The sequence below is a fragment of the Artemia sp. Qi Xiang Cuo genome, chromosome 14, assembly GCF_049724085.1.
Source record: "Artemia sp. Qi Xiang Cuo chromosome 14, ASM4972408v1, whole genome shotgun sequence".
Taxonomy (NCBI): Eukaryota; Metazoa; Arthropoda; class Branchiopoda; order Anostraca; family Artemiidae; genus Artemia; species Artemia sp. Qi Xiang Cuo.
Genome location: NC_142807.1, coordinates 14,122,148 through 14,149,028, shown reverse-complemented (window position 1 = coordinate 14,149,028; position 26,881 = coordinate 14,122,148). Strand labels below are relative to the sequence as shown.

Here is a 26,881-nt window from a genome sequence, read left to right as displayed (position 1 = left end):
CTTTAGGCCAAAACAAAACAATATTCACCACCAAGACTTAAACCAGCGACCCTTCACTTGTGAGTCCGGCGGGCCAACAATTCACCCAGGATGGACAGGTCTGACAGCCAGGACGGGAAACTATATCCTGCATGGAATACATATCCCCTAGCCTCGCAATTAGTTCGCCATTCATAAGAATTTGGACTGCACCATTAGCATAAAGGTTGGCCAAAAACAATATCTCTCCTACCTACTTCTATCATTATTATTAGACTTCTAATTTCATCAGGCTACTATAGCAACCTTGATCGTATTTGCTAAAATATTTTTATTCTTATTAAATCGTTGAGACAACAAAAAATTGTTCCGATATGTATATTGCTTCTTCACTCGTTTCATTTAGAGGGATAATTTTGCTCCAAATTTTAATTAGGTTATTGTCAATATTTTTTTACTGATTTTTCATAATATAATAAAACTTGAAATTATTTTACCAAATTAAATATTTATTTATATATGTTGTTAATAGAAATATTGACACTTTTGCTTGCAATGTGGTAGAGCCTAAAAGTTGTGTTGTGGGTTTAATTGCCGAAATTCAACGGCTAGAATTTTGGGATATAGCGTGTGTCGAACCAGATAATTTGTAACAAATTGAACTTATTCAAGTTGACCCTTACCATTCGAAATCAATTTTTATTTTCCTTTTCTTCATCATCATCACTCGTTGAGTTTTTTTTTTTTTTTAGTTAACGGAATCAAGGACGAATGAATACTAAATTTTTATGTCTTTTGCTGGAAATGAAGTTCCTTTTCAAAATTTGCTGAGGAAATTTTAATTCCAAAAATTAATTCCAAAAATTTTAATTCCAAAAAAATTCCAAAAACTTCTGCTGATGATGGAAGAATGGGATACTAATGGATGCAGAGGATGGAGAAATGCTATTGATGGGAGACTAATCAACATATAGTGCTGACCCCTTCTAGAGTCAAGAGAATTTCACCAACCAAGTCTGACTGAATTGATAGGTGTCACTCTACCCCAAAGTACTTCAAAATTGTCCTCAAGGTAAAAAACTATTACTACTCACAATTCATAATGCTTACAAAACATAGATAATTTTAAAAAAATGACACTTTAAATCCAAGGACATCAAAATAAAACACCCTTTTCCCTAGACCCATCTTAGGTTTATTCTTATCTGAAAACCGGGGTTTTTTCAAGATTTTTTTATGGTTATTTCAAAATTATGAAGCTTTTTGGAGCAGGGCCACATTTTCAACAGCGTTAAACAAAAATAGAAGATAAGATACACTATGAAACTAGATAAACAAAAGAAAAACGTTAAACTGAAGTTTAGATGGAAACTGGTCTTGTCCTGAGATTGCAAACAAAAAAAAAAGGGAAAAGAAAAGAAAAACATAAAAAAGCAAAAGATGAAAAAAGAAGACAAACTATTAAACTAAAAGAAAGAGGAGAAAGCAGAGAAAGATGTTTAATTGAACTTTAGAAGGAAAACTGGACTTGTCTGGGGGTTGCAGGAAAAGGAAAAGATAAAAAACGACAAGGTAGAGTCTGAAACTAAAAGAAAGAAGATATATAAAGAAAAAAGTTCAACAAAAACTTCGAAGGAAAAGCGGATTCACTTTGAATTTGCAGAAAAAGATGAAAAAGACAAGAAAGGAGTAGGTAAACTATGAAACGAAAGAAAAAAGTAAAAACTAATGAAAGAAGATAAACTAAGAAGTTCAACTGATGTTTAGAAGAAAAACTGAACTTACCGTAAGGATCTGGAAAAAGAATAAAAGAGAAAAAACAGAAGGAAAACTATGAAACTAAAAGAAAGAAGATAATGAAAAGAAGACTAATATTCAAGTTGATAACAAAAGTATGACTTACCCTCAGGTTGCATAACAGAATGAAGTGCTCGCACAGCTCTTGGTTCACGAGTTATGTTCCTCATTCTGTAAAGATTCTTGATGGAGTCAGGGCCAGCATATTTATCAACTGACATAATACCCTGTTTCGTTGCATCCGCCCAAAAGACACTCCTCTCAAAGACAGCTAAACGCGTTGGAGCTGGTACGTTTGTAGCGCCTAAACAGAAACAGTGCAATGGAAGAAAAGAGTAAACAATAGGGGAGTAGGAAAAACCAGGCAGTCCAATCAACTCCTTTCAGGGAAAAAATTAGTTCTATCCCTTTGCGACTCTTGGGTAGCCTATATTAAAGTTTTCTGTGGAATTTACTGTTATGAATTATTTCATTAGATTTTAACTCGTGTTTACTAATTTTGTCGATACGTATATAAAAAAAATTCTACAATACTGTCCTATTTACATACTACTTAACACCAATGTATTCCCTTGACTGCGGCAACTGTAAGAGCGTAATATTAAATACCGTGAACAGTAAGAAGACTGCGACAACAGTAAGAAGGTGAACAGTAAGACGGCTAAGACAACAGTAAGAAGGTGAACAGTAAGAGGGCTACGATAACAGTAAGAAGGTGAACAGTAAAAAGGAACAAGAGAGTATGAAGGCCAAATACTAGATATCGTTTCTTATCAATTTACAATCATTTAAGGTTAGATATGTGTTTAATATGCAACAGTTAGAAGGTGAACAGTAAGAAGGCTACGATAACAGTAAGAAGGTGAACAGTAAGAAGGCTAAAAAGTAGATATCGTTTCTTATCAATTTACAATCATTTAAGGTTAGATATGTGTTTAATATGTAACAGTAAGAAGGTGAACAGTAAGAAGGCTACAATAACAGTAAGAAGGTGAACAGTAAGAAGGCTAAAAAGTAGATATCGTTTCTTATCAATTTACAATCATTTAAGGTTAGATATGTGTTTAATATGCAACAGTTAGAAGGTGAACAGTAAGAAGGCTACGATAACAGTAAGAAGGTGAACAGTAAGAAGGCCAAAAAGTAGATATCGTTTCTTATCAATTTACAATCATTTAAGGTTAGATATGTGTTTAATATGCAACAGTTAGAAGGTGAACAGTAAGAAGGCTACGATAACAGTAAGAAGGTGAACAGTAAGAGGGCTAAAAAGTAGATATCGTTTCTTATCAATTTACAATCATTTAAGGTTAGATATGTGTTTAATATGTAACAGTAAGAAGGTGAACAGTAAGAAGGCTACGATAACAGTAAGAAGGTGAACAGTAAGAAGGCTAAAAAGTAGATATCGTTTCTTATCAATTTACAATCATTTAAGGTTAGATATGTGTTTAATATGCAACAGTTAGAAGGTGAACAGTAAGAAGGCTACGATAACAGTAAGAAGGTGAACAGTAAGAAGGCTAAAAAGTAGATATCGTTTCTTATCAATTTACAATCATTTAAGGTTAGATATGTGTTTAATATGCAACAGTTAGAAGGTGAACAGTAAGAAGGCTACGATAACAGTAAGAAGGTGAACAGTAAGAAGGCTAAAAAGTAGATATCGTTTCTTATCAATTTACAATCATTTAAGGTTAGATATGTGTTTAATATGAAACAGTTAGAAGGTGAACAGTAAGAAGGCTACGATAACAGTAAGAAGGTGAACAGTAAGAAGGCTAAAAAGTAGATATCGTTTCTTATCAATTTACAATCATTTAAGGTTAGATATGTGTTTAATATGCAACAGTTAGAAGGTGAACAGTAAGAAGGCTACGATAACAGTAAGAAGGTGAACAGTAAGAAGGCTAAAAAGTAGATATCGTTTCTTATCAATTTACAATCATTTAAGGTTAGATATGTGTTTAATATGTAACAGTAAGAAGGTGAACAGTAAGAAGGCTACGATAACAGTAAGAAGGAACAGGAGAGTAAGAAGGCTAGTGAACCGTAAACTAAGAAACAAATTTAATTTTGAAAACTGTAAATAGTTAACGAAAGTGAAAATACTAAAAAGTAGTTTTTTTTTATTTGCAATCAGTTGTTCGTGTAAGGAAGGTCTTTAAGGTTTAATGCCATGAAAAGTAAGCAGAAAGAGAAAGTAAGCAGAAAAGTAAGCAGAAAAGTAAGCATTCTTCAGTATCTGAAAATGAACCTAACGCTAGGAAATTAAAATAATTTAAAAAATTATAAGTAGTACATAGAAGTAAAAATGCTAAAATGGAAGTTTCGTTTTCTTCATTCAATTTACAGAAAGAGGGAGAGCCACTTATGCAAAGGGTTTAATTAGGCATCAAAGAAAAGTAAAAGCGAGCTGATATATGAAAAGGAGGTGTGAAGAGCTTTATAAGAACCCCAAAGCTTTGAATATATTGAAAGGTTAAATAGATAAGCGGAAACAGCTTGAGCTAATTGATGCACGAGGTTTGGGATATGAGCATCAGTTTCAGAGACTAGGCCGCATAACCTATTTTTAAAGTGGCACCCGACCTGCTACTAAGGGGCACTACTATTACCACTTTTAACACGATTACGGTAATCAAAAATGAGGTTTGTGACATTTTGTGCCATTCGTAGTCCGCGCTTCAACTCATCTCTTTACGGGATAGTGTGGTTGTTACATGGACCGATATGAGTCTACTTTCGATTCTGATGTATCGTTTAGAATTTTTAAGAATAATTCCCTTTGGATAGTTACTAGTTAAATATTATTTTCATTTTATTTATTGGGTTCCTCTCGGTTCTTGGTATCCCTCTTATTGTCCCATTGCTGGTTCAGAATGCATTTTCGGTACCGTCGGATGAGATGTCTGCTATGGCGCGGCATGTGATTAACCTTATTTTTTCTTTTATTTTATTTTGGTTTGCAAAGTCTTTCATTTTTTTTATTGAGATTCCATTCATTTTTTAACTGTTTTATTTCTATCGATGCAAAGCGAGCTTGTCTCTCCGCTATATATTTGTGTGTATTTATGACAGAATAATAGATGAACCTGAAAAAATAAACCTGAACCCATTGTGTCGATTGTATATAGGGGTGCTGCTATTGTTGCTAAAAGTACTGATCACCATCTGGTAGTGTCTAGGGCTAATTTAAAATTGAAACTTCGGAAGGGTAACTACCTTCCGGGAAGCTATGATGTTGGTAGACTCCAGGATGATAATTTGAGAGAAAATTTCCAGGAACAGTTGAATACTAAACTAAAGAGTTTAAAATTTAACAATGTGCAAGATGGATGGAATAATTTTAGGAAAATCATTTGCGAAGTTTCTAATCGTGTCTTAGGGAAGAAATTTAGGACCTCAGTTAGGAATATTAGTGAAAAAGCTTTATGTTTAATATAGAAGAGAAGGGGCTTATCCAAGAAGTGTTTGAGTGATAGATCATATGAAAACAAAAGGAATGTAAAGAAAGTAGAGAAAGCATTAAAATATGAACTAAGGAAGTGTGAAGTGGAGGCAGTGGATAAAATTGTCGAGGATTTAGAAGATGCAGCTAGACGGCAAAATAGTAAAATATTATACTGACACGTTAATAAATTGAGAGGAAGTAGTCAATCCGAACTTGTCCTAGTTAAAGATAGGAACGGGGCCACAGTTAGTGATAAGGAACGAGTTAAAGAGAGATGGGCTGAACATTTTGAGAATATGCTAAACCGAGATAGAGTTGCAGGAAAAGATATAGAGAAAAATGAAAAAGTTTGTAATACCTTGGGATGTAAAGAAAGATTTGTTTAGTGAGGAAGAATTAGCGATAGTACTAAAACTTTTTTAAACTTTTTTCGCATGCTGGCCAAGGGTCTGCATTGCGCAGGCGTAGCGATCTCCTGATTCAATGCCTTCGGCCGGGAGTGCAGCGCGTGGTTGGGGGCACGACGCTTCCCGTGATAGTACTAAAAGAATTAAAAAATAACAAGGCTCCAGGTGCTGATAGGGTGGTAAATGAGTTTCTTAAATATGGTTGTTCTGAGATTAGAAATAAGTTACTGAAGATTATGAATGTGAATTTGAAAAGGGGGAAGTACCTAGCGACTTTTAGAAAACCTTAATTAAACCACTGTATATGAAAAGTGATAAGAGTGAGTGTGGTAATTATTGAGGAATTAGTCTGGTCTCTGTAGGTAGCCAATTACTTAGTAATATGATACTTTTTAGACTAAGAGATGTTGTAGACATAGTTTTAAGAGAAGAACAGTGCGGCTTTAGAAAAGATAGAGGATGGGTCGACCAAATTTTCACTCCTAAGTTAATAATTCTTAAGTGCCTGAGTTATCAAACACCTTTGGTCCTCAGTTTTATGATTATAAGCAAGTGTTCGACTCTGTCGGTAGAAGAGCTTTGGAAAAGGCTTTATCCTTGTATGTTATACCAGACAAATACATTAAAGTGATTAGTGCTATGTATGAGAATAACACTGCTCCGGTTAAGGTAGGAAATTAGGTTAGCAGCTGGTTTCGTATTAATTCAGGAGTTAAGCAGGGTTGTGTTCTTTCCTCTTTTGATGGATTTTGTCTTAAGAAGCAAAGGAAAGACAGTGGGAGACCACGGAATCAAATGGGAGGAAAAACTCTCCTGGACTTAGATTATGTTGATGATTTAAGCAGTCTAGATGAAAGTGTGAGCAAAATGAATGAAGTTTTAGAGGTTTTGCGAGTTCAGGGTGCTAGAATTGGTTTAAAAATTAAGGTTAAGAAGACTAAGTCACTAAGGATAGGAATAAGTTAAGATGAAAAGGTGATGTTGGGTAATGAAAATATTGATCAGGTGGACAGCTTCACTTACCTTGGTAGTATTATTAGTAATGACGGTGGGAGCAGTGAAGATGTTAAAAGTAGAATAGCCTAGGGTCAGGGAGTTTTTTCACAGTTAAAAAAAGTTTGGAAGAATAGGAAGATAAGTCTGCAAACCAAGATTAGAATATTAAAAGCTACAGTGATGACAGTGGTCAAATATGGCTCTGAAGCTTGGGCGCTCTGAAAAGCGGATGAAGATTTGCTAGATGTTTTCCAGAGAGATTACCTACGGATTGTTCTGGGTAACCGGCTGCCTGATCGTATTTAGAACAGTAGGCTGTAAGAGAAGTGTGGTTCTATCCCACTTTCTAGGGCTATAATGAGAGAAATGTTGAGACGACTAGGGCACGTTCTGCGGATGAAGGATGACAGATTGTGAAAGATTGTCCTTTTCGACCAGCCGTCTAGCGCTAAATGGAAAGCAGCTCGTCCGCAGTTGGGGTGGGAGGATGTCATAAAGAAAAGATTTAAAGGAAATGGGAACTTCCTGAGAGGGTGTAAAGAGGGAGGTTTTGAATAGATTAGGATGGAAGAGGAGCGTGCGTAGCTGTGTTGGCCTGAGGCGGCTTGGTGTTGCAGTGAGTTTTTAGTTGTAGTAGTAGTAGTAGTATATACCCGAATGTAAATACCCGATTTCTTCAGCGTTGAAATAGTTAGAAAATAGAGGCTGTGACAATAGTATTATTTTTCCCGAAAAAACCTTTTTATACATACAGTTACTTGTCAATAACAGCCGAAAAACCCAAAACATTTTTTAAGATATTCATTCCTCTCAATTAGAAATGTCTTGTAATATAACATCTCATTGATTTCTGCAATCAAATATTCAAACAATATTCGTAAAGCACGTGGTTCAATCTCATTTTCTAGGGCTATAATGAAAGAAAGGTTAAGGTGGATAATTCATGTGTAAAAACATGAAGTATGAGGTTACCATAATCTGTCTAGTGTCAAACGAAAAGCAAGCCGTCCTTGGGGTCAGATGAGGCAATAAAAGAAAATTTAAAGGAAATGAGAATTTCATGAAAGGGAAATTATGGTGAGGAAGTGCATGTAGTAGCGGCAGTTAAGAGGGGACGAAGAAAGGGTCCTGTGTCCCTATATTGCCTGTACCCCCTGTAAACTTGAAAGAACACATTTTAGGGGCATTTTAACAGGAAAAAACCTTATTCTTAATATTTTCACTCAAAAATAATAAAAAAAAACTCTAGATATTGAAAAATGTATTGTCCCCCCCTAAATTTTCGCGAACGGACCCCACTGGGTTCATAGACAGCTGAGTCTTGTCTGGCGTAGTGCTAAATAAAACGCAGCCCTATGTTGGCCCTATGTTGGCCTATGTTGGTCCTCAGTTGTAAATAATAGTAGAGTAGTAGTGCTTAAAACTATACCTCGAACAACAAGAAATCTAGACTTTCCATCGTAGTCAGCGCTTTCAATATAATCTAGCAGTGAGTCGCACCAATAAACCCTTTTTGAAGGAAGGTCAACAGCGACACCATTTGCTTTGTAAACGGATTCTGATATGATAGGCCGTAATTTTGAGCCGTCCATGTTGGCACGAAGAACTTTTGAGCTGTCGGCAATAAACATCAACCTAAAAAAGAAAATTTGTTTTTTGAATGCATTCGTAAATATTACCTTGAAATAGTTTTAACAAATAACTTATACTACTAGCAACAAAATTATGTGAAATAGGTTGTATTACGCTCATTAAGTAAAGATTACTATGAAATGGTAATACATGCTCCATTTCTACTGAAAAAATGTTAATTTCTTAATTCAAACATAATTGTAAATCCCTGAAAATGCGATTACCTTGGCTCGGAATACTTTTAAATTTTGATATTTATATGTCTAATATTTATAAGTTAAAATTATGTGTAAATAAGTAAAAATAGAAAAAATAAAGAAACTGAAAAAAATTGAAAATTAAAATATTAGTAAATAAGTAAAAATAGTTTATTAATTTAAGATTTCTAAGTCAGTTAATACTTTAAACAGTGTTTACATGTAAAAAATAGTTGTATTTTCGACGTAAAACCTTTAATTTGGTATGTTGTTTTCCTAGACCACACTGACGTTCTATGACGAACAAATAAACTTTCAAAAACTTTCAAAGTCCAGATATATCGACCACATATACAGTGACAGTCTTCAGTAGAAATACTAAAATAATAAAATTGGAACTAGCATACTTATACCTAACAATATAAGTAATTTTTTGGATCATTCGTAAAATAATGAACTTCGGGATTATTTACTAGATTATTTTCAGAGAGAGTTCACTGGCCCAGTTCCATCAATGTTCTTCATTTAAATTTTCTTCTTTAATGTTGCCCAAATGTAAAACAAATTTCCAATGAAGGTGGCAAAGCCTTTGTCACAAAAAATTGTGACTAAGAAATTTCCGGTCTTTTCATTAGCTTAAAATTTCACACGGAACACCAATCAGGTGGAATTTAACTATTTGCTTTCTTTACAAGCTCATCAAAATTCGTCACATAACTTACCCTTTCGTGGGAGTTTTGCCCCTTTTCAGAAATTAAGCAAGTTTTCTCTCTTGCTCACAACCTTTGATAGGTAACTCTAACCTCCAGCTTCTAGGTGGCCCAAGTCGTTCCTTACTGACAGTTCGTTATCACGAACTGTTTAAAAATATTTAAGGAATCATAATTCTACGACTATTATTACTAATACTAACAACTCGCCGCAGCACTAGGTCGCCTGAGGCGAACACACCTATACACGGTCATCCTTAATCCCAATCTATTGAAAACCTCCCTCTTTACACCCTCCCAGGAAGTTCCAACTTCCCTTAAATCTTCTTCGCGACATCCTTCCACACCAATCGCGGACGACCTGCTTTTTGTTTAGCCCTAGACGGTTGGCCGAAAAGGACAGTATTTGGCAATCTGTCATTTTTCATCCACAGAATGTGCCCTAGCCATCACAAACTTTTTCTAATTATAGCCCTAAGGCGGGGTTGAACCACAATCATAATTCTGGCTCAGTGAATAGATAGAACTGAGACGAAGGAATCCAATGATATGATTATAGATGTACCTTTGGTGCAAGTTATAAATGAAGGTGTATAGCAAAATCGTTAGTTCTAGAGGGAACATATTCTTTAAGAAGTAAAATAATTGACTAAGAAGCAAAACGTTATTAGTGGTATTGATTACAATAGACTGCGTGATCATTGCTGAAAATTTTTGCAAAATGTATTATTTAAGAGAAAAAAGTGATTTTTTCGAATTTAGAAGACTAGCCCGCCCCCCCCCCACCTGAGTATATAACGCTCATACTCTTTCTTGAGTATATATATGCTTATTCTATTCTTATACGTTTATTTTATTTCAAAGGCATAGCATATATTAAATATGTAACCTAACCTAAGTAACTCCCCCCCCCCCCCTAAAACCCCAAAAAACAAGTTTAAATATCGTAAACGCAATGAAAGCTACTATTTGCATTCCATTTCAAGAGAGCACTATTGAGAAAAAACCAGTCTGGCGGGTTTCGTCTCTCATAAGTATATAAAAGCGACCATACAACGCACCAGTACCGTTCTATGAATTTAGAAGACTACCCCCCCCCCCCTCCGACTGAGAATATAACGCTTATACTCATAATCGGCGCTACCGATTACACAGTTTTCCGTCGTCAAACCTTCTGCTCCTCACTGACCACCTACTTGTCACATTTTCAGCAAGTGGCTCCCTGACTAATATACCATATATTTCCCGACAAATAGTCTCACCATAGCCGTGACAGTTGATACCAGAGTTGCCATTATTAGTGATTTATCACTATTTCTAGTGATTTTTAATATTAACTAAACAAAAAATTAATAAATCAGAGCATAAATCACTAGACTATTAAAGTGAATCACTAAATCAGCAAGAAAATCAATCTAATCTAGTGATCTTTTTTCATCGGATGGCAACCTTGGTTAATACAAACCAGGGTAAATATCTACCAAATCATATTATTGAGTTAAGAATAAAGTGAATATACCTTTCGATGCCTTTTTTATGCTGATTACGAATATAATAAGCATTTCTATCGGAAATTAATTTCAGCCCCCCCCCTATATATACCTAAACTAACCCAACCTAACCTAATCTAACCTAACCCTGAATTGGCATATATAGGGAGGGGGGCTGAATTTCATTTCCGATAGAAATGCTTATTATATTTGTAATCAGCATAAAAAAAGGCATCGAATGGTGTATTCACTTTAGTCCTAAACTCAATAATATGATTTGGTAGATATTTACCCAAACCAGTAGTAAATATGGGATCTGAATTTTCTTCTTTTTTTTTCTTTTGTGAAGATTTAATCTAATTGGCCTCTGAATGGTTCAATTAAATGGCTGCTTCAAATAAATGGTTACTAATGGCAGCTTAATTATAGAAAATAAGATTTAATCTTGATAGCATGGTTTCAATCACTCAGATTTGCCACCCCAAGTGAGTTATCACTATTTGTAGTCATTTTTTTCCTAAACAAAAATTAATAAATCAGCACATAAATCACTAGATCATTAAAGATAATCACTAAATCAACCAACAAATCAATAAAATCTAGTGTTTTTTTACTAGGTGACAACCCTGGATGGTACATCGAAATGTGGGTTCTGATTTTTTTTTTGTGAAGGCTTGATGGAATTGGCCTCTGAATGGTTCAATTAAATGGCTGCTTAATAACAGAAAATAAGATATAATCCTGATAGCCTGGTTTCCATCTCTCATTAAAATAGGAAAAATTATAAAAATAAGAAAAATGAGATTATAGATCAAAGAAATTCAGTTTTGCCTGGAGAAAAGTTCTGCCAAACGAGTAGTTATTGTTCAAAATGCACATACCCGCTTGAATACTTGCCAACAGTATTTGGGAAACCCAAACTAACAAAATCTGATCTTCCTGTTCTGATATTATATTTGAACAATAGGTTTTCTATCGAAATATTTTAGTTCATTAGCTTGCTAGTAACTCTTAACCTATGCAAATTGGTGAAATTTTCTTATTGAGTCAATTTCTCTTGTAGACGTTTTCCAGCAATAACTCGGTGAAAACCTTTTTGATTTAAAATGCTTGCAGACGAAATAAGGTATTTTTTCAACCCTAGACCTTCCTTTAATTACCCTAAAATGTTTGGGCATCCTTGCGCAACAACTAAAGTAGTTTTATAGTTTTAAAGTACCAAGGACAGTGGAAACGAAGTCTGATTGAATCGGTTAAGTGGAAATTTGCACAACCATATATGCGTCAAAAATTTATGAAAAATCAGTAGTTCAGTTCTCAATGAAAAAGATCTCCACATGCAGTCCAAATAAAAGTGGAAAAAAGCGGCGACGAATAAGCTAAAAATATATGGGACCAGACAGCTTAAGAAAGTCTAGCTTTCCTTTGAAAATGTAGTTGTCTTTTGGAATTTTTTTTCGGACAAAAATGTTGTCGAGCTTAAAGAATTAGTTTTGCTTATTTATTTCCGCGGTTGAACGTGGCAACACAGGCGAAAATGTGATACTACACTAAAAGCTTCATAAATTTGAAACAGAAAAAGAAGAATTTTAGAAAATTCATTTTTCTTGATATGAATAGACCTAAAATGGGCCTACAGGAGGGAGGGCAAAATACGATTTTACTTTGATGTCTTCGGTACTTTAATAATTCTGCGTTTCATTGCGAGGATGAAATTTGTGGATAATTTTGTTTGTCCCAGCATCTATTTCTGGAGTTTCCACACCTAGGTGCAAGAAATGCTTTAAAGGGGTGTCTATCAGATTTGTTACTATTTGTTTACCCCTCTCGTACAGGCCCGACATAAGAGCATATGGAAAACCTAATATGGAAAACCTATTTTAGGATAGAAATATGTAATTAGTGGAGAACAAAAACCTACTCGAACCAAGAACCTCCTACCTGTTTGACAAGCTTCATAGCTTCTAGGTCTCGACCAAAAATATGAAGCTTACAAGAGTGAAAACTGGCTCTAATGGCTCACTAGCGCCAGTGACATCTAGCGTTTCGTGATTGAGTTCCCTTTTAGCTTATCCTCAGTTGTTGCATTTTTTTTCTCTCAGGTTATTTAAAATGCAGGGCAGCGTAAAGAAAGCACAATTCTGTCACCAGTTGACCTACCAGCTTAAAGTCAACTACCCCAAATAACAAGCCAAGATTCTTCCAAATTAACCTAGGCCTTCTTTGTGCAGGCTCGGCTTACCGAAACAATTTTGGGAAAAAAAGTAGATTAATTTATTCAGTTTTTTTTTAATTTTCACCTCTTTTTAAGTAATAAGACGCTGCGCTGCCACTGGCCTATTTTAATCCCATTCGTCCATGCTTTAATCACCGAAGAGCTAAATCTTATATGCCTCATCTGCTCTTTGGTCTGGACTGCGATAACACCTTTATGGGTCATGGCATCTTAACCTTGTTAGGAGGTGATCCCCCACCGATACATCCTTGACGTTTCATAATTTTTTTTTTTAATGAAACAGCTAAAATGCCTGACAGAAATTTTTCAAAGACACGATATTAATTGCAAATGTGTCAAGCGAACTCCAAATACAATACATGCAACTTTATACGATTTTTCATATAATTCCTTATATGTTATCCACACAACTCAGATATTTTTGTACATTTTTCTTTATTGTCCATGATTCTTATGATAAAGATGACCTGATATACATATATCTATCTTGATATATCCATCTAGTTAGGCTAGCGTGCAGAATCTCAGCAGCAGGTGGGTTTTCCTGATCTGAGTTACACAATGGGTACAGTCATAAAGATTAAAACTGACAAAACAAAACATTAGGAAATGACCTTGAAGCGGCACGCTATTTTGAAATTCCTCCCGGTGAAAGGCTGCGTAAAAGGCTGCACAACAAGCAACAAAACCCATTGACGCTGTGTCTTTGTTGTTTCTAAGATGACTGATCTAATGTACTTAAAGTGACTGATCCTCATCATAATTTACTTATTGGGACTTGTGTTACGTGTGAACCGTCCAAGGTTCGTCCACCTAAATAAGGACACAAATTTGTCCATCCCTTACGATAAGCCCAACAATTTCCAGCTATTTGGAAGATGAAGCTTGCTTTAAACGATTGTTTGCCTGTTATTCCAAGCAAATTAATGGTCCTGTGTCAATTCTAAATTCTTCGTCAATCTTTCTAAGACCATAGGTGGGCGTGCCTTGTTTGCCTCTCATTCCAGCCAATATAATGGTCCTATGTCAATTTTAAATTCTTGGTGAACCTGATTGAGACTCTAGGCAGGCGTGCCTTTCCAAAAACTAACACACAAGTACTTGTCCAATAAGAGAGTCATACTTACTCCCACCATTTACCCGTGTCATTTAAACATTTTTGCCTCTCAATTACTCGGACTATCTGTCTTGGCTTTTTTCCTACAGTTAGCCATGTCTTGATGCTTACTGCAAAATACTTGATTTTCAATTCACTGAATCTGCCAAACAGTTTCAGCACTGTTTGTTGTATTGGCAAGTCTTCTTTTAGTCTACAACCCTCTCTATGCAGGGGTTGGGGCAATTTAAGTGTGTCTACTTGTCTGAACGGCGTAACCACCGTTCAGACCGATCATAACCGACCGATCTATAACGATCCCGCTTGGTTCGACGGTAGTTCGACATCATTTGGGATATACTCAGATAGAGGCATATTATATATATATATCATAAGCTTTAATGGAGAAAAGTGATATTGTCATGATCTTGCAATGTATATTAGAAATAGACAAGCTTTACTACTTGATTTTTTTTTCTCTCTGAGCTTGGTCACCCCAGAAGCGTTTCGGCAAGGGCCAGGGCCTCTAAGTTTCGGTAAGTTATTATCTATTATCAAATCTCTTACGCTATACAGGCCTAGTTCATATATTAAAAAGGCACCCGTACGTGCGTACATAGGGTGGGAGACTTCGATCCCGCGTCCTTCTTGTGAATTTTTTTCTATAATTCTCTTCTGTCTAAACTTTTTTCTTACTCACCTCCTCATTACCACAAGATGTCGGACCCTTCAAAATAAATTCCTACAGACGTCCCTGGCTGCAAGAGAAATGGACTTTCTCGTATCTTTTTAAATGTTCAAACAAATCTACCTACATTCATGCCCCCCCGGAAGAGTAAATTTCTGGGCAGAGTGCTTCCTAAGACCCAAATCGAAAGTACATAATTTATAGCCATGACTGGAAATTTCAACTCCAAGGTTGAGCACTTATTATAGGAAAAAAAAACAAAGCAACCAGGTATGCATAATTTCGAAATAAATAGCAATTATGTTAATTTATTCGACATGAGGGTTCGAGATTACAATTTTACGCTGTTAGGTTGCATGATAGCAGTCAATCAAAACAGCATCACGGAGGATGAACGTGTTATGTGAGGATCTTTAATTAATTAATGGTATAGGAGTTAAAGGTATTGAGTATTTCACAAAATGCTGTTTTTTTTAACGTAGTACCAAAAAGAAAAAAAAAACAGAAAAGACAAAAATTAATTCAGAAATTATTTAAATATCTAAGCCGTCGAACATTAAACAGTAAGAACGTTGCTTGAAAGATAAAGACTATTGGTGGAGATAAAACGGCTCTTCCTCTAAAAAAAACATATGAGTCAGTGATGGTATACATCCTCAAGTCTACGGGGTCACGAGTCTCACGGTTGTGATTTCTAAGTCTGAATGGTCAAATTTCAATGGTAAGTTGATATTGTTTATTTCGTACAGTCATTCAGTCTGGCTTGGTTTTCTGTGGTTAATGAGTCGTGGCTGGTAGTTCGTCACCACAAAAGCACACTCACAAAAAGCACTACAAAAGCAGGACTCACAATAATTAGCCAAGCCTACGGAAAGTTGGCGAAACGAAAGCCAAGCCTACGGTTCAATAAACTACGGAAAGTTGGCGGTTTCAAAGCTTCTCTCTACGGCTGAAATTGCGACTGTTTAATGACAACGTCATGCCCGTTCTGCTTTAAGCAGCCAAAACGTGACACTTAAACTAGGAACGAGAGGATTCTTGCTTTCAAGAACTTATGTCTCAACATCCACTGGCAGCAAGGATAATCAACCAATCCGTCTGCGACAAGATGGGTCAGGCTCTTGTGACAGATGTCATAAGATGTCACCGACGGAGATACCTTGGCCACGTACTATCCCAGGCAACCGAATGCAGCACCCACTGACAACCATCGGGTTCCCGCCACAGAAGCAGAAACACCATGCACCGAATGTACCAGAAAAATCTGCAAAACCTGAACACATCAATCCGGCCTTTGTGGGAGGATATACTGGCAGCAGCAAACCTGTGGGAAGATTGGCAGCTCCTTCTTGATGCTCTGGGTGTCTCTGGAGGCACGGACGGATCTAAGGTCTAATATAGCGTCTGCCTTCCGAGCCATAGAAATTGGGGATATATAATGTGAATTTGATTTTCATTGTTTACATTGCTTGTTGTGATTATTTTAAATAAACTAAGTCTTCAGATCGATTATCTATAATATCTTGTGAAACTTTTTCCGTGGAAACACAACGCTATCCTAACAGACCTCAAGAGATATCTTATGTACATTGTATTGCAGTTAAGGTCTTGCGTAACAGACTTACCAAAGTACCGTAAATTAATCCTGAAACTAATCAGGATATTACTTTCATTGGTTGAACATAGTTGAACAGAAAGAGAACTGTTTTTCTAGTTATTGCCGCTACAGTGCAGGACCTAGGTTTTTTTCTCAGGGGGGGGAAGGGCAGTTTGCCGCACCATCAATACTGTAAACATTACAATTTTTGCACCAAAAATTACAATTTAAGCTTGATTTGCCAACCCTCGGGCGTTCCACCCAAGGCGCTTGTCCTCTCTATCCCCCCCCCCCCCGTCTTAGATCCGGTCCCGTGACACTATATGGCCAGGAGAGTTGTTACAAAAACTGAGTAGGTCTCAGTGATTTGAGTATTTGCTATCAGCAACGGTCACTGTATATGAAAACTATTACTATCATCTAATCCCACTATCTATCACTGTCTATATATGATTACTGTAAATAGTCCTTTAATATCCGAAACAATAGTGGAAGTGCCATGAAGTACCAATTCTCTTATTTACCTTGCCAGTGTAGTCTGTAGATATTAAAGTGGCTTTCACACTATATACGTACTGTCTATGCTAAGTGGTTAAGTTACCATGCGTTAATTATAACATTTTACACTTAAAAGTCTTTTCACACTAGGCTAATGTAAAAATCCGTAGAATCATCATCATTATCGTCTAAAATCATTACGATCATCCTAAGCAAACTATTCAGAAATGTAGAATGGGGATAGACATTCAAGCTCTGATTCAGCATAGGCTTTCTAGGAAAAAAATAAATTATTTTTTTTAAGTTGGTTCATGGTTCATCTAGAAATCCCATTTCATTGCTGCGATATTGACTTTGGCCCCGACTCTATTTATTGCTCCCTAAGACGTAAGGCTCCGATAAAATTGCTCCGTAAGAAGGCGGAAAACAAGCATTTTTGTAAGCGTGAAAGGTTCCACGGGGTAGTGTGAAACTTTTTTTTCAAGGCCTAATAGGTGAGCATTTATGAGAATCCGACAATATTTATTACGGACAATATTTTAAAATAAGAAAAGAAGAAATCAAGTCTCCAAATCCCGCTAATGAAACAAAGTAAGTATTAGCCCTTTATGTCAGTCGTGCTTGCTGTAGGGCAGGTGGATCATCCCCCCTGGATTTTTCAACCCCGGCTAGATTTCAGGAATTAACCAATTTTTTGGCGTTCTCATTGAAAAAAAGAAGAAAATTTTCCTCTATAGATTTGAAAAATATAGTTGCCCCCACCTCCCACCTCTGCAGCTCTTCGTCAATTGGCCACACTGTTCTGTGTATCTATTAAGTAATATAATAATCTAAAATAAAACAAAAGGTGGAAAACTAATAGGCAACAAACCAAAAGATAAGATTAAGAGGGAAGGCTGCTAAAAAATGAAGACGAAAAACGGAAAAAAAATAATAACTAGCATAGGGCAAATGCGATGAAAGGAACTTTTTTTAGTTATTTGAGGATTAAGAAGAGTGAAGAATAAAGGATACCCTGATTGACGGAAGCTTTTGATCAAAATGATTGACATTCAAAGGTGTCCTTAAGGTACACCCTATGAAGAGAAAAAGACTCACCCAACAGTGGGGTCCAGGGCGATGTCGGTAGGATCAGTCAAATTGTTGCTAATTACAATCGCATGCCACCTTCCATCAAGTTCAAAGACATCAATTTTTTGTGCCAAGGCATCAACCACATAGAGTTTATCTCCAACCCAGTCAACTGCCACCGAAATCGGCACCCAATTGGCGAGGGCGTTGATGTCAGTTCGTGATTGGCGACCCTCCCTAGTGGCATCTAGTGGGAGAGAGTATATTTTCTTTGATTCAACATCGGAAAAATAGATTTGCTTCAGTCGATAGTGGTAGTCAATTCCAGAGGCTGTTGAGGCATTAGATACAAGGGTCTGAAAAAGAAATACATTTGATGAGAGAGAGAAAAGCAGTGTAATGTTAAAAATAGGGAAATACGTTTTAGGATCTAAAAAGGGGAACACCTTATAAGGGGAAAAAATAAAACAAAAAGCAGCCTAGCATCACAGAATATATATATTCCTTGAAATTTTAAAGATTTCATAGTTCTCAAAAAATCAATTAAATAATAATAAAAGAGAGGAAAACCCCAAGAAAAGGAAAGAGACACAAACAAAAAGATAAAAAAACTAAACAAACATTTTTACTCATAGTATTTATCAGAGTTGTAGAGGAAAACCATAAGATTGCAATGAGTCACATTTTGAAATCTAAAAAATTAATGGTGTTAATTAGACGGGACAGGGAAGCGGACACTTGCTCCTCTACACTTTTGCCACTCCCCCCCTATATTTTAAAATACCTTTTTGGGGATATTTTCATTGAAAAATGGTTTCTTCGGTATTTCCATTGAAAAATTTGAAGAAATTCCCCCCCCCCCAGATTTTGAAATACCTTTTTGGGGATATTTTCATTGAAAAATGGTTTCTTTGGTATTTCCATTGCAAAAATTTGAAGAAATTCTCCCTCCCCTAGATTTTGAAAAAATATTCTTGCCCCCCAAGGCCGCATCCAGGATTTTTTTTTTGGGGGGGGGGTATTTTATTAGTTTTTTTCTTACAAAAAAAACTTTAAGAGACACAATAAAAACTTGTTTATATAAATTTTTCTTACGTTTTTACGAGTCGGACAAAGACTTCGGGTGGGGGGGGGGGTTCAAACCCCTTAGTCCCCGGGTATGGCCTTACCCCCCAACAATTTTGTGAATTGAAGTCACTGTTAACATTATTTATTATCAAATGCTTTGGTTTTTTTCCTTTTTCATAGCCAAGAATACGATGTAAGTTTAAGTTAACCCATCTTTCAATTCCTTTCTCATATGCGTTACATAACATGTCAAAAATCACTGAATTCATTAATGATTTCACGTTTTGCAAGCTAAATAAATATTAATTACAGTCAAGCAAGAAGCTGAAGCAAGAGACAGCTTCAACTTCTCAATATGTTGTCATTATCAACCAAAACGTTATCTAAACGTTAAATCTATCATATCTAACCGTTAAATCTAACATTTTCGCAGTTTTGACATAATTTCCAAAAAGCGTTTACTAAACTGTTTTCAAAGGGAGAATCAGAGGGGCAACGTAGGTTAAAAAGTCTGATTAAACTTATATTATCATCAAGGACGTGTCCAGGGGAGGGGTTAGAGGTTTGGACCCTCCCCCACCGAAATATTTGCCCGACTCGTAAAAACGTATTAAAATGTATTAAAACACATTGTTGCTGCGTTTTTAAAGTTTATTTGTACCTCCCTCTGACCATGCTGTTCCACACTTTGTGAACAGCTTGGCAAATGGTTATGAAAAATCATCCCAGAAGTTTGAGACTGTCTGACACGACGTTTAGACATGACAACCGAGGGTTCCCACTTTCCGTTATCTGGTGTACATTACGGACGCCACATATACCCCAAAGCTCCGCCACGTGTTTCAGAGTCCTCACAATGCCTGGCACGTGCCACCTGGTGTAAGCAATTTCTGAAGGTCGTCGACGCCTCTCCGACAATGTCGATTTATTTTCTCCAAAAGCAAAATTACTGAAGCGTCAATTTCGGTAAATCTTCAAAAGTTCTAAAAATTGGCTTTGGATTGGGGCACTGATTGGAGGGAGAGGGCATCTACATTTTAAAGTACCTTTCTTTGACATTTTCATTTAAAAATCGAAAAGAAACAAAAATTTCCCTCTCCCTAAAATTTGAAAAATATATTTTTCGCTTCTTCATTAAATACAATGAAACATTTGCCCCCTCCCCCCTTTGTGGTTTAATTTTGGAACTAACCATGTCTGTGACACATGACAAAAAAAAAAGATTTGCCGCTAAATTAACTATTACGATTTTGACGTTTTCCTAGCCAGAGCTGCGTCTCTAGCTCCTTTTTCACAGTGATGATAAACTACAATTGAACTAAACCAGCGTTGCCGGTCCTTTGAAATAAACAGTGCCAGTTTTCCGACTAAAATAGTACCACAAAAGATTAATTTACACCATCTGAAAAGCAACAGGAAGAAAATCTTGAATAAAGTTAAGCTTGAATAGATATCCGAGTCAGAAAGGAGCCAGTAAAACCAAAATGCAACGGAAAATTGAATAGTAAAAAAAATTACAAATGTACCGCATTGTACCAGCACCTCTACATTGTATCAAAACCGGTATAATTGCACCGTGTTGGCAACACTGTATCAAAGCCCTGGTTTAGTGATCTTTCTCTATTTCCTTCTCAGTTAGAAATGCTAATCCGTGAAAAATATTCCCGAAACGGATGAGGCGTCTTCCTGCTACTTGCGTAACTACAACCAAATCATGTGCTAAGATTCGGCGTAATTCATAATAAAAACCCGATTTAACTAAAAACCGGTTTCTTGATCTAGTCCACAGCTCGTACTAATTGTTCAAATCCGGATTTCCTATATTGCTACCAATATATATAATAGATTCTTGGTTTATATTCCGAATATAAAAGAACACTTGGTTTATATTCCGAATGCTGGTTTTTTTATGTTATATTTCTATAAATAAAAGTTCAAATAGGGATAAAATCCTTTTAATAGACAGTGATGATAGAAATTCACAAAAATACCAGATATTTCGGTCACATATACAGTGACCGTCATCAGTAGTAAAACTACGTTATATTTCTGCGTCCTATGGATTTGAAGGAAGGCCGTATCCAGGGGGAGGGGGTTACGGGTTGTAAGAGAATTCGATTATTGAAAAAACCAAAGTTTAATTTTAGTCAATGTACAGTTGCTGTATGTTTTAGTATTATTTCCAAACTTTTGATGAGGGTGGGGTAAAGGGTTCGTGTGAATCTTGATAGTATATAGCTTTCTCCATAAAATGTCTATTTGGATAAATTCGGCCCTTGAAAATTTCCAGGGGAAGAAAGTGCGACTTCCCGCGTTCCCGAGAAGGAAGAAGGGGAATAATACCCACTTTTCCTTCCCCTGTGGAGGCCCTGATGCCTTATACAATCTTTTTTATAAGCTGATAGCACAGGAACAGAGACTAGTTTCCTATAGTATCCTATTCAAAAGCATATTTTATTTAACTTTGACGTATGCTTGTAAGCAAACCATTATACTTGCGAAAAGATGTCCAATTTCCATTTTCGAACAGATTCAAACAGCACCGTCTTCTGAGACCTGCACCGTTGCACCATCTTCTAAAACCTGATTAGGTCGTCCATGTGAAATTTTCGACCAGTCAGAGAACCAAAAACTGTATCCCAAGATTTTTTACAAGCGAACTCTCTGTGAACAGAACTAAAGATGACTATTCCTTTCATGGACTTCACCAATCGATTCAGCCGGAGCAGTTATCCTTTTTAACTAAACAACATGAAACATGCAGGGAATTCATTATGAAATGGGATGAGTTTTTCATTGGCGTCGTTGGAGAGGGGGGCTAGGAGCATGTGCCCCCTACATTTTGAAAAATACCTGTTGGGGGTATTTTCAATGAAAAAGGCATTTTTTGGTATTTCAATCATTAAAAGATGAAAAACGACAAGTTAACTCCCCCTGCTTTTGAAAAAATATACCCCCTAAACTCTGTGAATTTACACCACTGGGACTTATCCGGATAAGGGACTATGACCTTACAGTGGCGTCCATCACGGAGGGGGGCACGATACCACCCTAAAATTTTTGTCCCCTTTACATTCTGAAAAATTGCTCTTGTTTAGGGGACGTGAGGTATTTTCACTGAATTTGTTTGGGGGAGAGGGGGACGAGGTTGCATATTTTCTTTTTTTGGGAGGGGGTATATTCCTACCCTAACTTGTCAAACATTGACACTTTTAGGACATAAGAGCCTTATATCAAAATTTTCCTCCTAAGCCATGAGTCTAACTCTTGTTTGTGGTAATTTCTGTTCATTTAAAGTTGTACTTCATTACTAACATTAATTTATGCAGTATGAAAGCTTCATTTATTCCTTAAAAGTAATTCCTGCTCGCTATATATTTTCGTTGATTATTATCTGACTTGATTTTTACTTGTTTTGGGTTTTAAAATTGAAATTTAATTTCCGAAATTTACTTGTTCGTGTTTATTTCAAATATGTTAGATCGATTCACCCGTGTAGAGCTGGACGATACTTGGTATGGATGATTATTCAAAATCAGGTATCGAGTCAAAGTATCGAAATTTTCAAAGTCAAAGTATCGATATTTTCACCTCCTACGGTCTTTTTTCGCAAACCGCGAATCGAAGACAAAATTCCGAAATCGAAGGCGAATTCCGAGCTGTTTCGTTCAGAAAAACTGACCGTGTTTCCTTATAACACTGAAGAAGGGAGGTGGTTGTCCTCCCGAAATATTTGTTTTTTCATCCAGTACTTTCATTGGCCTTAAAAAACCATTTTCGATCTTCATTTAATCAGTATTATTTTTATTTATTAAGCTTCTCTTTCAAGCTTCGTTCTTTCAACTCATCTCTGTTCTAAGATCTTACAGCTCACTGATGTTAGCAAAAAGTGTGAAGGACGCCATCTTTCTGCCATATAGAACAATGATGAGAGAACTTTGATGATATACTCATTATTGTTCTCATACCACTGATCAGAACAGAATGGTGAAAGATGATTGCAAAAGAACGCCATAAGATATAAGATTTTAGTCCAAAGATTTCACTTTTAAGCGTTCTTTGTCAAATATATAAGATCTTAGCACATAGATTAGTAAAAAAACGGCCCTAAACTATTGACACATTTGGAAGTATCATAGCAAGTATCGATACCAGACAATTTCGATGCATTTAGGAGTGTCGTATCAAGTATCGATACCCAACAATCTTGATAGTTTTGGAAGTATCGTACTAAGTATCGATACACAAAAATTTTCAGTGTAGTCCAGCTCTACCCCAATGAGCATTTTCAAATGTATTCACAGGTGAATATAACTTACCTCCTTAGTGCTTCCGTTTGCGTTTATTTCAAATATGTTTGATTGATGTGCAAAAATAAGTCGAAATGATTCATTGTTTGCAGCATAACAAGATTTGCCATCTACAAGGGAATATCCTTCCTGACATGCGCATTCAAAGCCACCTACGGTGTTTGAGCACAGTTGTGAGCATGTGCCCCAGTCTCGACATTCATCTCGATCTAGAAAGATATTTTGACTTTGGAAAAATTGTTTAAGAATGGAAATAGCTAATATTGAGAAAAAATAATTGAGAAAAGATTATATTCGTATATACCGAATTATTAAACAAAATGTAGTTTGATACAAACGAATGGTAAATTTGAGAGGATTTGAACAAATACTTCTAAAATTAGATTTGGATGTTCACCAAGTTACAGAAATCATGTACACATTGGTGGGGAGTGGCAAAAGTATTGTAAGCATTGCTGGTACTGTGCCAAGCGTGGCAGAACTGTGTGGCCAACTTGGCGCTCTGGATAAACACCAGGTGGCGGAGAGGGCGATCCATCGATTAGAAATACAGTAGGTAGACTAAATTTGAAAAAAAAAAAAAAAATGAAGAAGAGAACACTGTTTTGGCAAATTGGTTAATTCATCGACCGTCGGCCAATTGCATCAATTCACGAAGATTTAGGGGGGGGGGGAGAATGATGTATTTTTTTAATATCTAGGTGCTAAAATTGTGTCTTTTCAATTTTCGAACGAAAACACCAAAAAGACATTTGTCAATGAAAAAGCAAAACAAAAATGCATTCTTTTAAAATCTAGGGGGAACAAAGAAAACTAGGGGGCACCGCCAAGGCCGTATCCGGGGGTAAGGGGTACACAAATCCTGAATACAGCTCAGACAAAGCCCCCCTGCTCTCAATTGACACCATTAGAGAACTAATGAACTAAAGACAGAAACACAGGAAATTATAACCTGGGGGGGGGTTCTAATGAATATATATCCAAAGATTTTATGTACCTGTCTCTTTAAAACCAGTTAATAAAAATAAATACAAAATGTGTAGTAAAATAGAGAAATTCATGTAAAAACTTAGAAATTGCTTAAGCACTCCCCAAATAAGGAAAAAATAAAACTCGTCAAACTCTCCCCTTCCCCCCCAAAAATTTATGTCCGACTAGTAAAAAGTGTAACAAAATGCATATAAACTAATTTTTGATGCATTTTGCAAAGTTTATTTGCACGCCCCCCCCCCCTGAACAAAAATCATGGATATGGTCTTGTATTGCGTAATATTAATTTTAGTCACCCAAGAATGACAAAGAAATGTAATAACGAAAGCTTCAATTTTTGTGTTGGCGAGACAAGAGAATGTAACACATTAAAAGAAAAGAATTTTTCAAGTATTTTCTGGAACCAAACAAGAGGTGTGAAAAAGGATTAAACCAATCGATAGAGCATGTTTACTTTAAGGAAATGGTTTATAAATAGTTTTACAAAAATAAAGTCTTATAATGTCTTTGGAAGTGCTGCAGCTGTGGTGACCAGAACACAAAACACAGAACACTGAACGCAGAATAGTGAATGCGAAAACCGCAAGTTTTTAGAAGCGAATAGAAATCTGTGCTAATTAAAAAGGCTCTAGCCAGTATTTTTGTTAAGGGGGGGGGGGGGTACAAAAACACTAAAAACACATCGTAAATTATATACATTTTTGCTACGTTTTTTTTTGCCAGACAAAAATTTAGGGGCAGGGGGCAGATTTCAAAACCCATCCCCCCATCCCCTCTAGTAAAAGTCTTGCTTATTAATCGTTTTCAGTCTAAAAATAATTTGAAGTAAAATAGAGACCTTTTTTTTCCTTGTTTAAGTTAAGAGCCTGGTACTGAAAATCAATGATAATTCAGGCACGATTTAAAATACTCTTTAATCCTTCCCTTTTCCTTTTATTCTTCTCTCTTTGATGATTTTTGCTTTTTCCTTTGTTTGCATAGGCTATATGTACAATATATATAGAAGTAAAATGTTAAACTTTAAGTAGACATAAAACTAAATATAAATAAATGCAATGTAAGAAATAAGGATGAATAGCTTAATAAATATATAAAATAAAAATAAAAATGAATAACAATTAAAATAAATATAAAAATCGTTAAAAAATCTTACCACTACATGTTCTATTATTAGAAGTTAAAACTTGTCCATCTGGGCAAGTGCATACTCCTCCTTCTGGAGATGATCGACAACCATCAGAGCAGCCAAGCGATGGACACAAATTATCAGCTAGAAAAACAGTGAATCATGCAATTACCTTGTGTAACTCTTCAATTTAAACAGGAAACTCAAATTTAGGCACAGATATAGAACTTACAAGTATAAAAATACTGTAATTTGAAAACCCAAATTACGGTGGCGCAGCCAGGGAGAGGAAAGGCTAACGACTGTCCCCAGGAACAGCCTCCGAGATGGGCGGCTAACTGAGGTTTTTTTTTTACTTATATTGTGGTAATGAAGGTGGGGGGAGGGGAGACATCGATATTGAAATGTAATGAAAACCCTAGCTACGCCTCTGCCAAAATAATTTTGGGACAGACTGTCCTGTTATTTAATGCACATAGGCAGTGGCGTCAACTCCCAGAAATATAAGGGGGTATGCATTTCAAAATCTAAGGGACAATTTTGTTTTGTTTTTTCAATATTGTCACTGAAAATACAAAAGAAATTCAGTGAAAATACAAAAAAAGATTTTTCAAAATCTGGGGGGAAAGAACCGGTGGTCAAATGCCCCCCCCCCCCAACTGAAGCCCCTGTGTGTAGGCAGAGTTTTATAAAAGCGGGGGTTATTTTTCAATCCAGAAATAAGGATCACTGAGACTGATTAACGAAACTGCATCACTGAAATAAACCAATGGAATTAAAGCACATTTTTAAATAAGGAAGTAGAGGACACTAACCACTCTTTATCTCTTTGGTTTAGCAGCGGAAACACAAAAAACTATGTTTTTTACAATAATTTCAAAAAATTCCATAAAAATTTTACAAAAGAGGGAAAGACCAAAAAAAGTGCGTTTCAATTTTTTGTAAGCTTTTAATAACGACTACCTATCTGTGCAGTGCCATTTGTGGCATCAACTGTGCCATCCATGACGCAAAGAGGAACATGGAGGATGTGTATTTCTAAAAGTATATTACAGAATGCAAAGCAAATTCAAAATGTAACTTGATAGGTGCGTAAAACTAAATATAAGGTTTCGAGCGATAAGAAAATGTTTTCTTATGTTGAAAAATTTAAACCGTGGGACTTGCGGGAAAATAGCATACCGACAACTTACCCGGTTATGCAAATTAGCCAGGTTCGCTCGTTAACTAAAATAAACTAAGGCTTAATAAGAGTTAAGAAATTAAGGAACATATGTTCCACTTCTTAAAATCCTGGGGCGGGGGGGCAATTTGGAGCCAATTTTCCCAAGTCAAGTGACAACGATAAAGAAAAATGATTATATTGTAGTACCATAAAGGCAAAGGAATACCAAAGGAAAAAAACTGATCTGTTTCTGTGGATGCTTGAATTATGAAGGCCTATCTTAATTTTGACAACATTTTTGAAGACGCCAAATTTCAGCTGGGGGGACAAACTGGGATCTGGGGAGCACTGCTCCACAGCAAATTACGCCTCTG

General features: G+C 36.1%; 1 protein-coding gene across 1 annotated transcript in view; it reads right to left on the bottom strand.

Annotated features, from left to right (window-relative positions):
* LOC148944177 (low-density lipoprotein receptor-related protein 2-like) overlaps window positions 1-26,881 on the bottom strand; it is a 78,077-nt gene that overhangs the window by 9,042 nt on the left and 42,154 nt on the right. The window contains exons 5-9 of the mRNA XM_089099853.1: window positions 25,370-25,486; window positions 23,236-23,435; window positions 17,876-18,204; window positions 8,063-8,268; window positions 1,883-2,080 (exon numbers count right to left, since the gene is read on the bottom strand). Of these exons, the coding sequence (XP_088955979.1) occupies window positions 1,883-2,080; window positions 8,063-8,268; window positions 17,876-18,204; window positions 23,236-23,435; window positions 25,370-25,486 (1,050 nt within the window). The remainder of the gene's footprint in view (window positions 1-1,882; window positions 2,081-8,062; window positions 8,269-17,875; window positions 18,205-23,235; window positions 23,436-25,369; window positions 25,487-26,881) is intronic.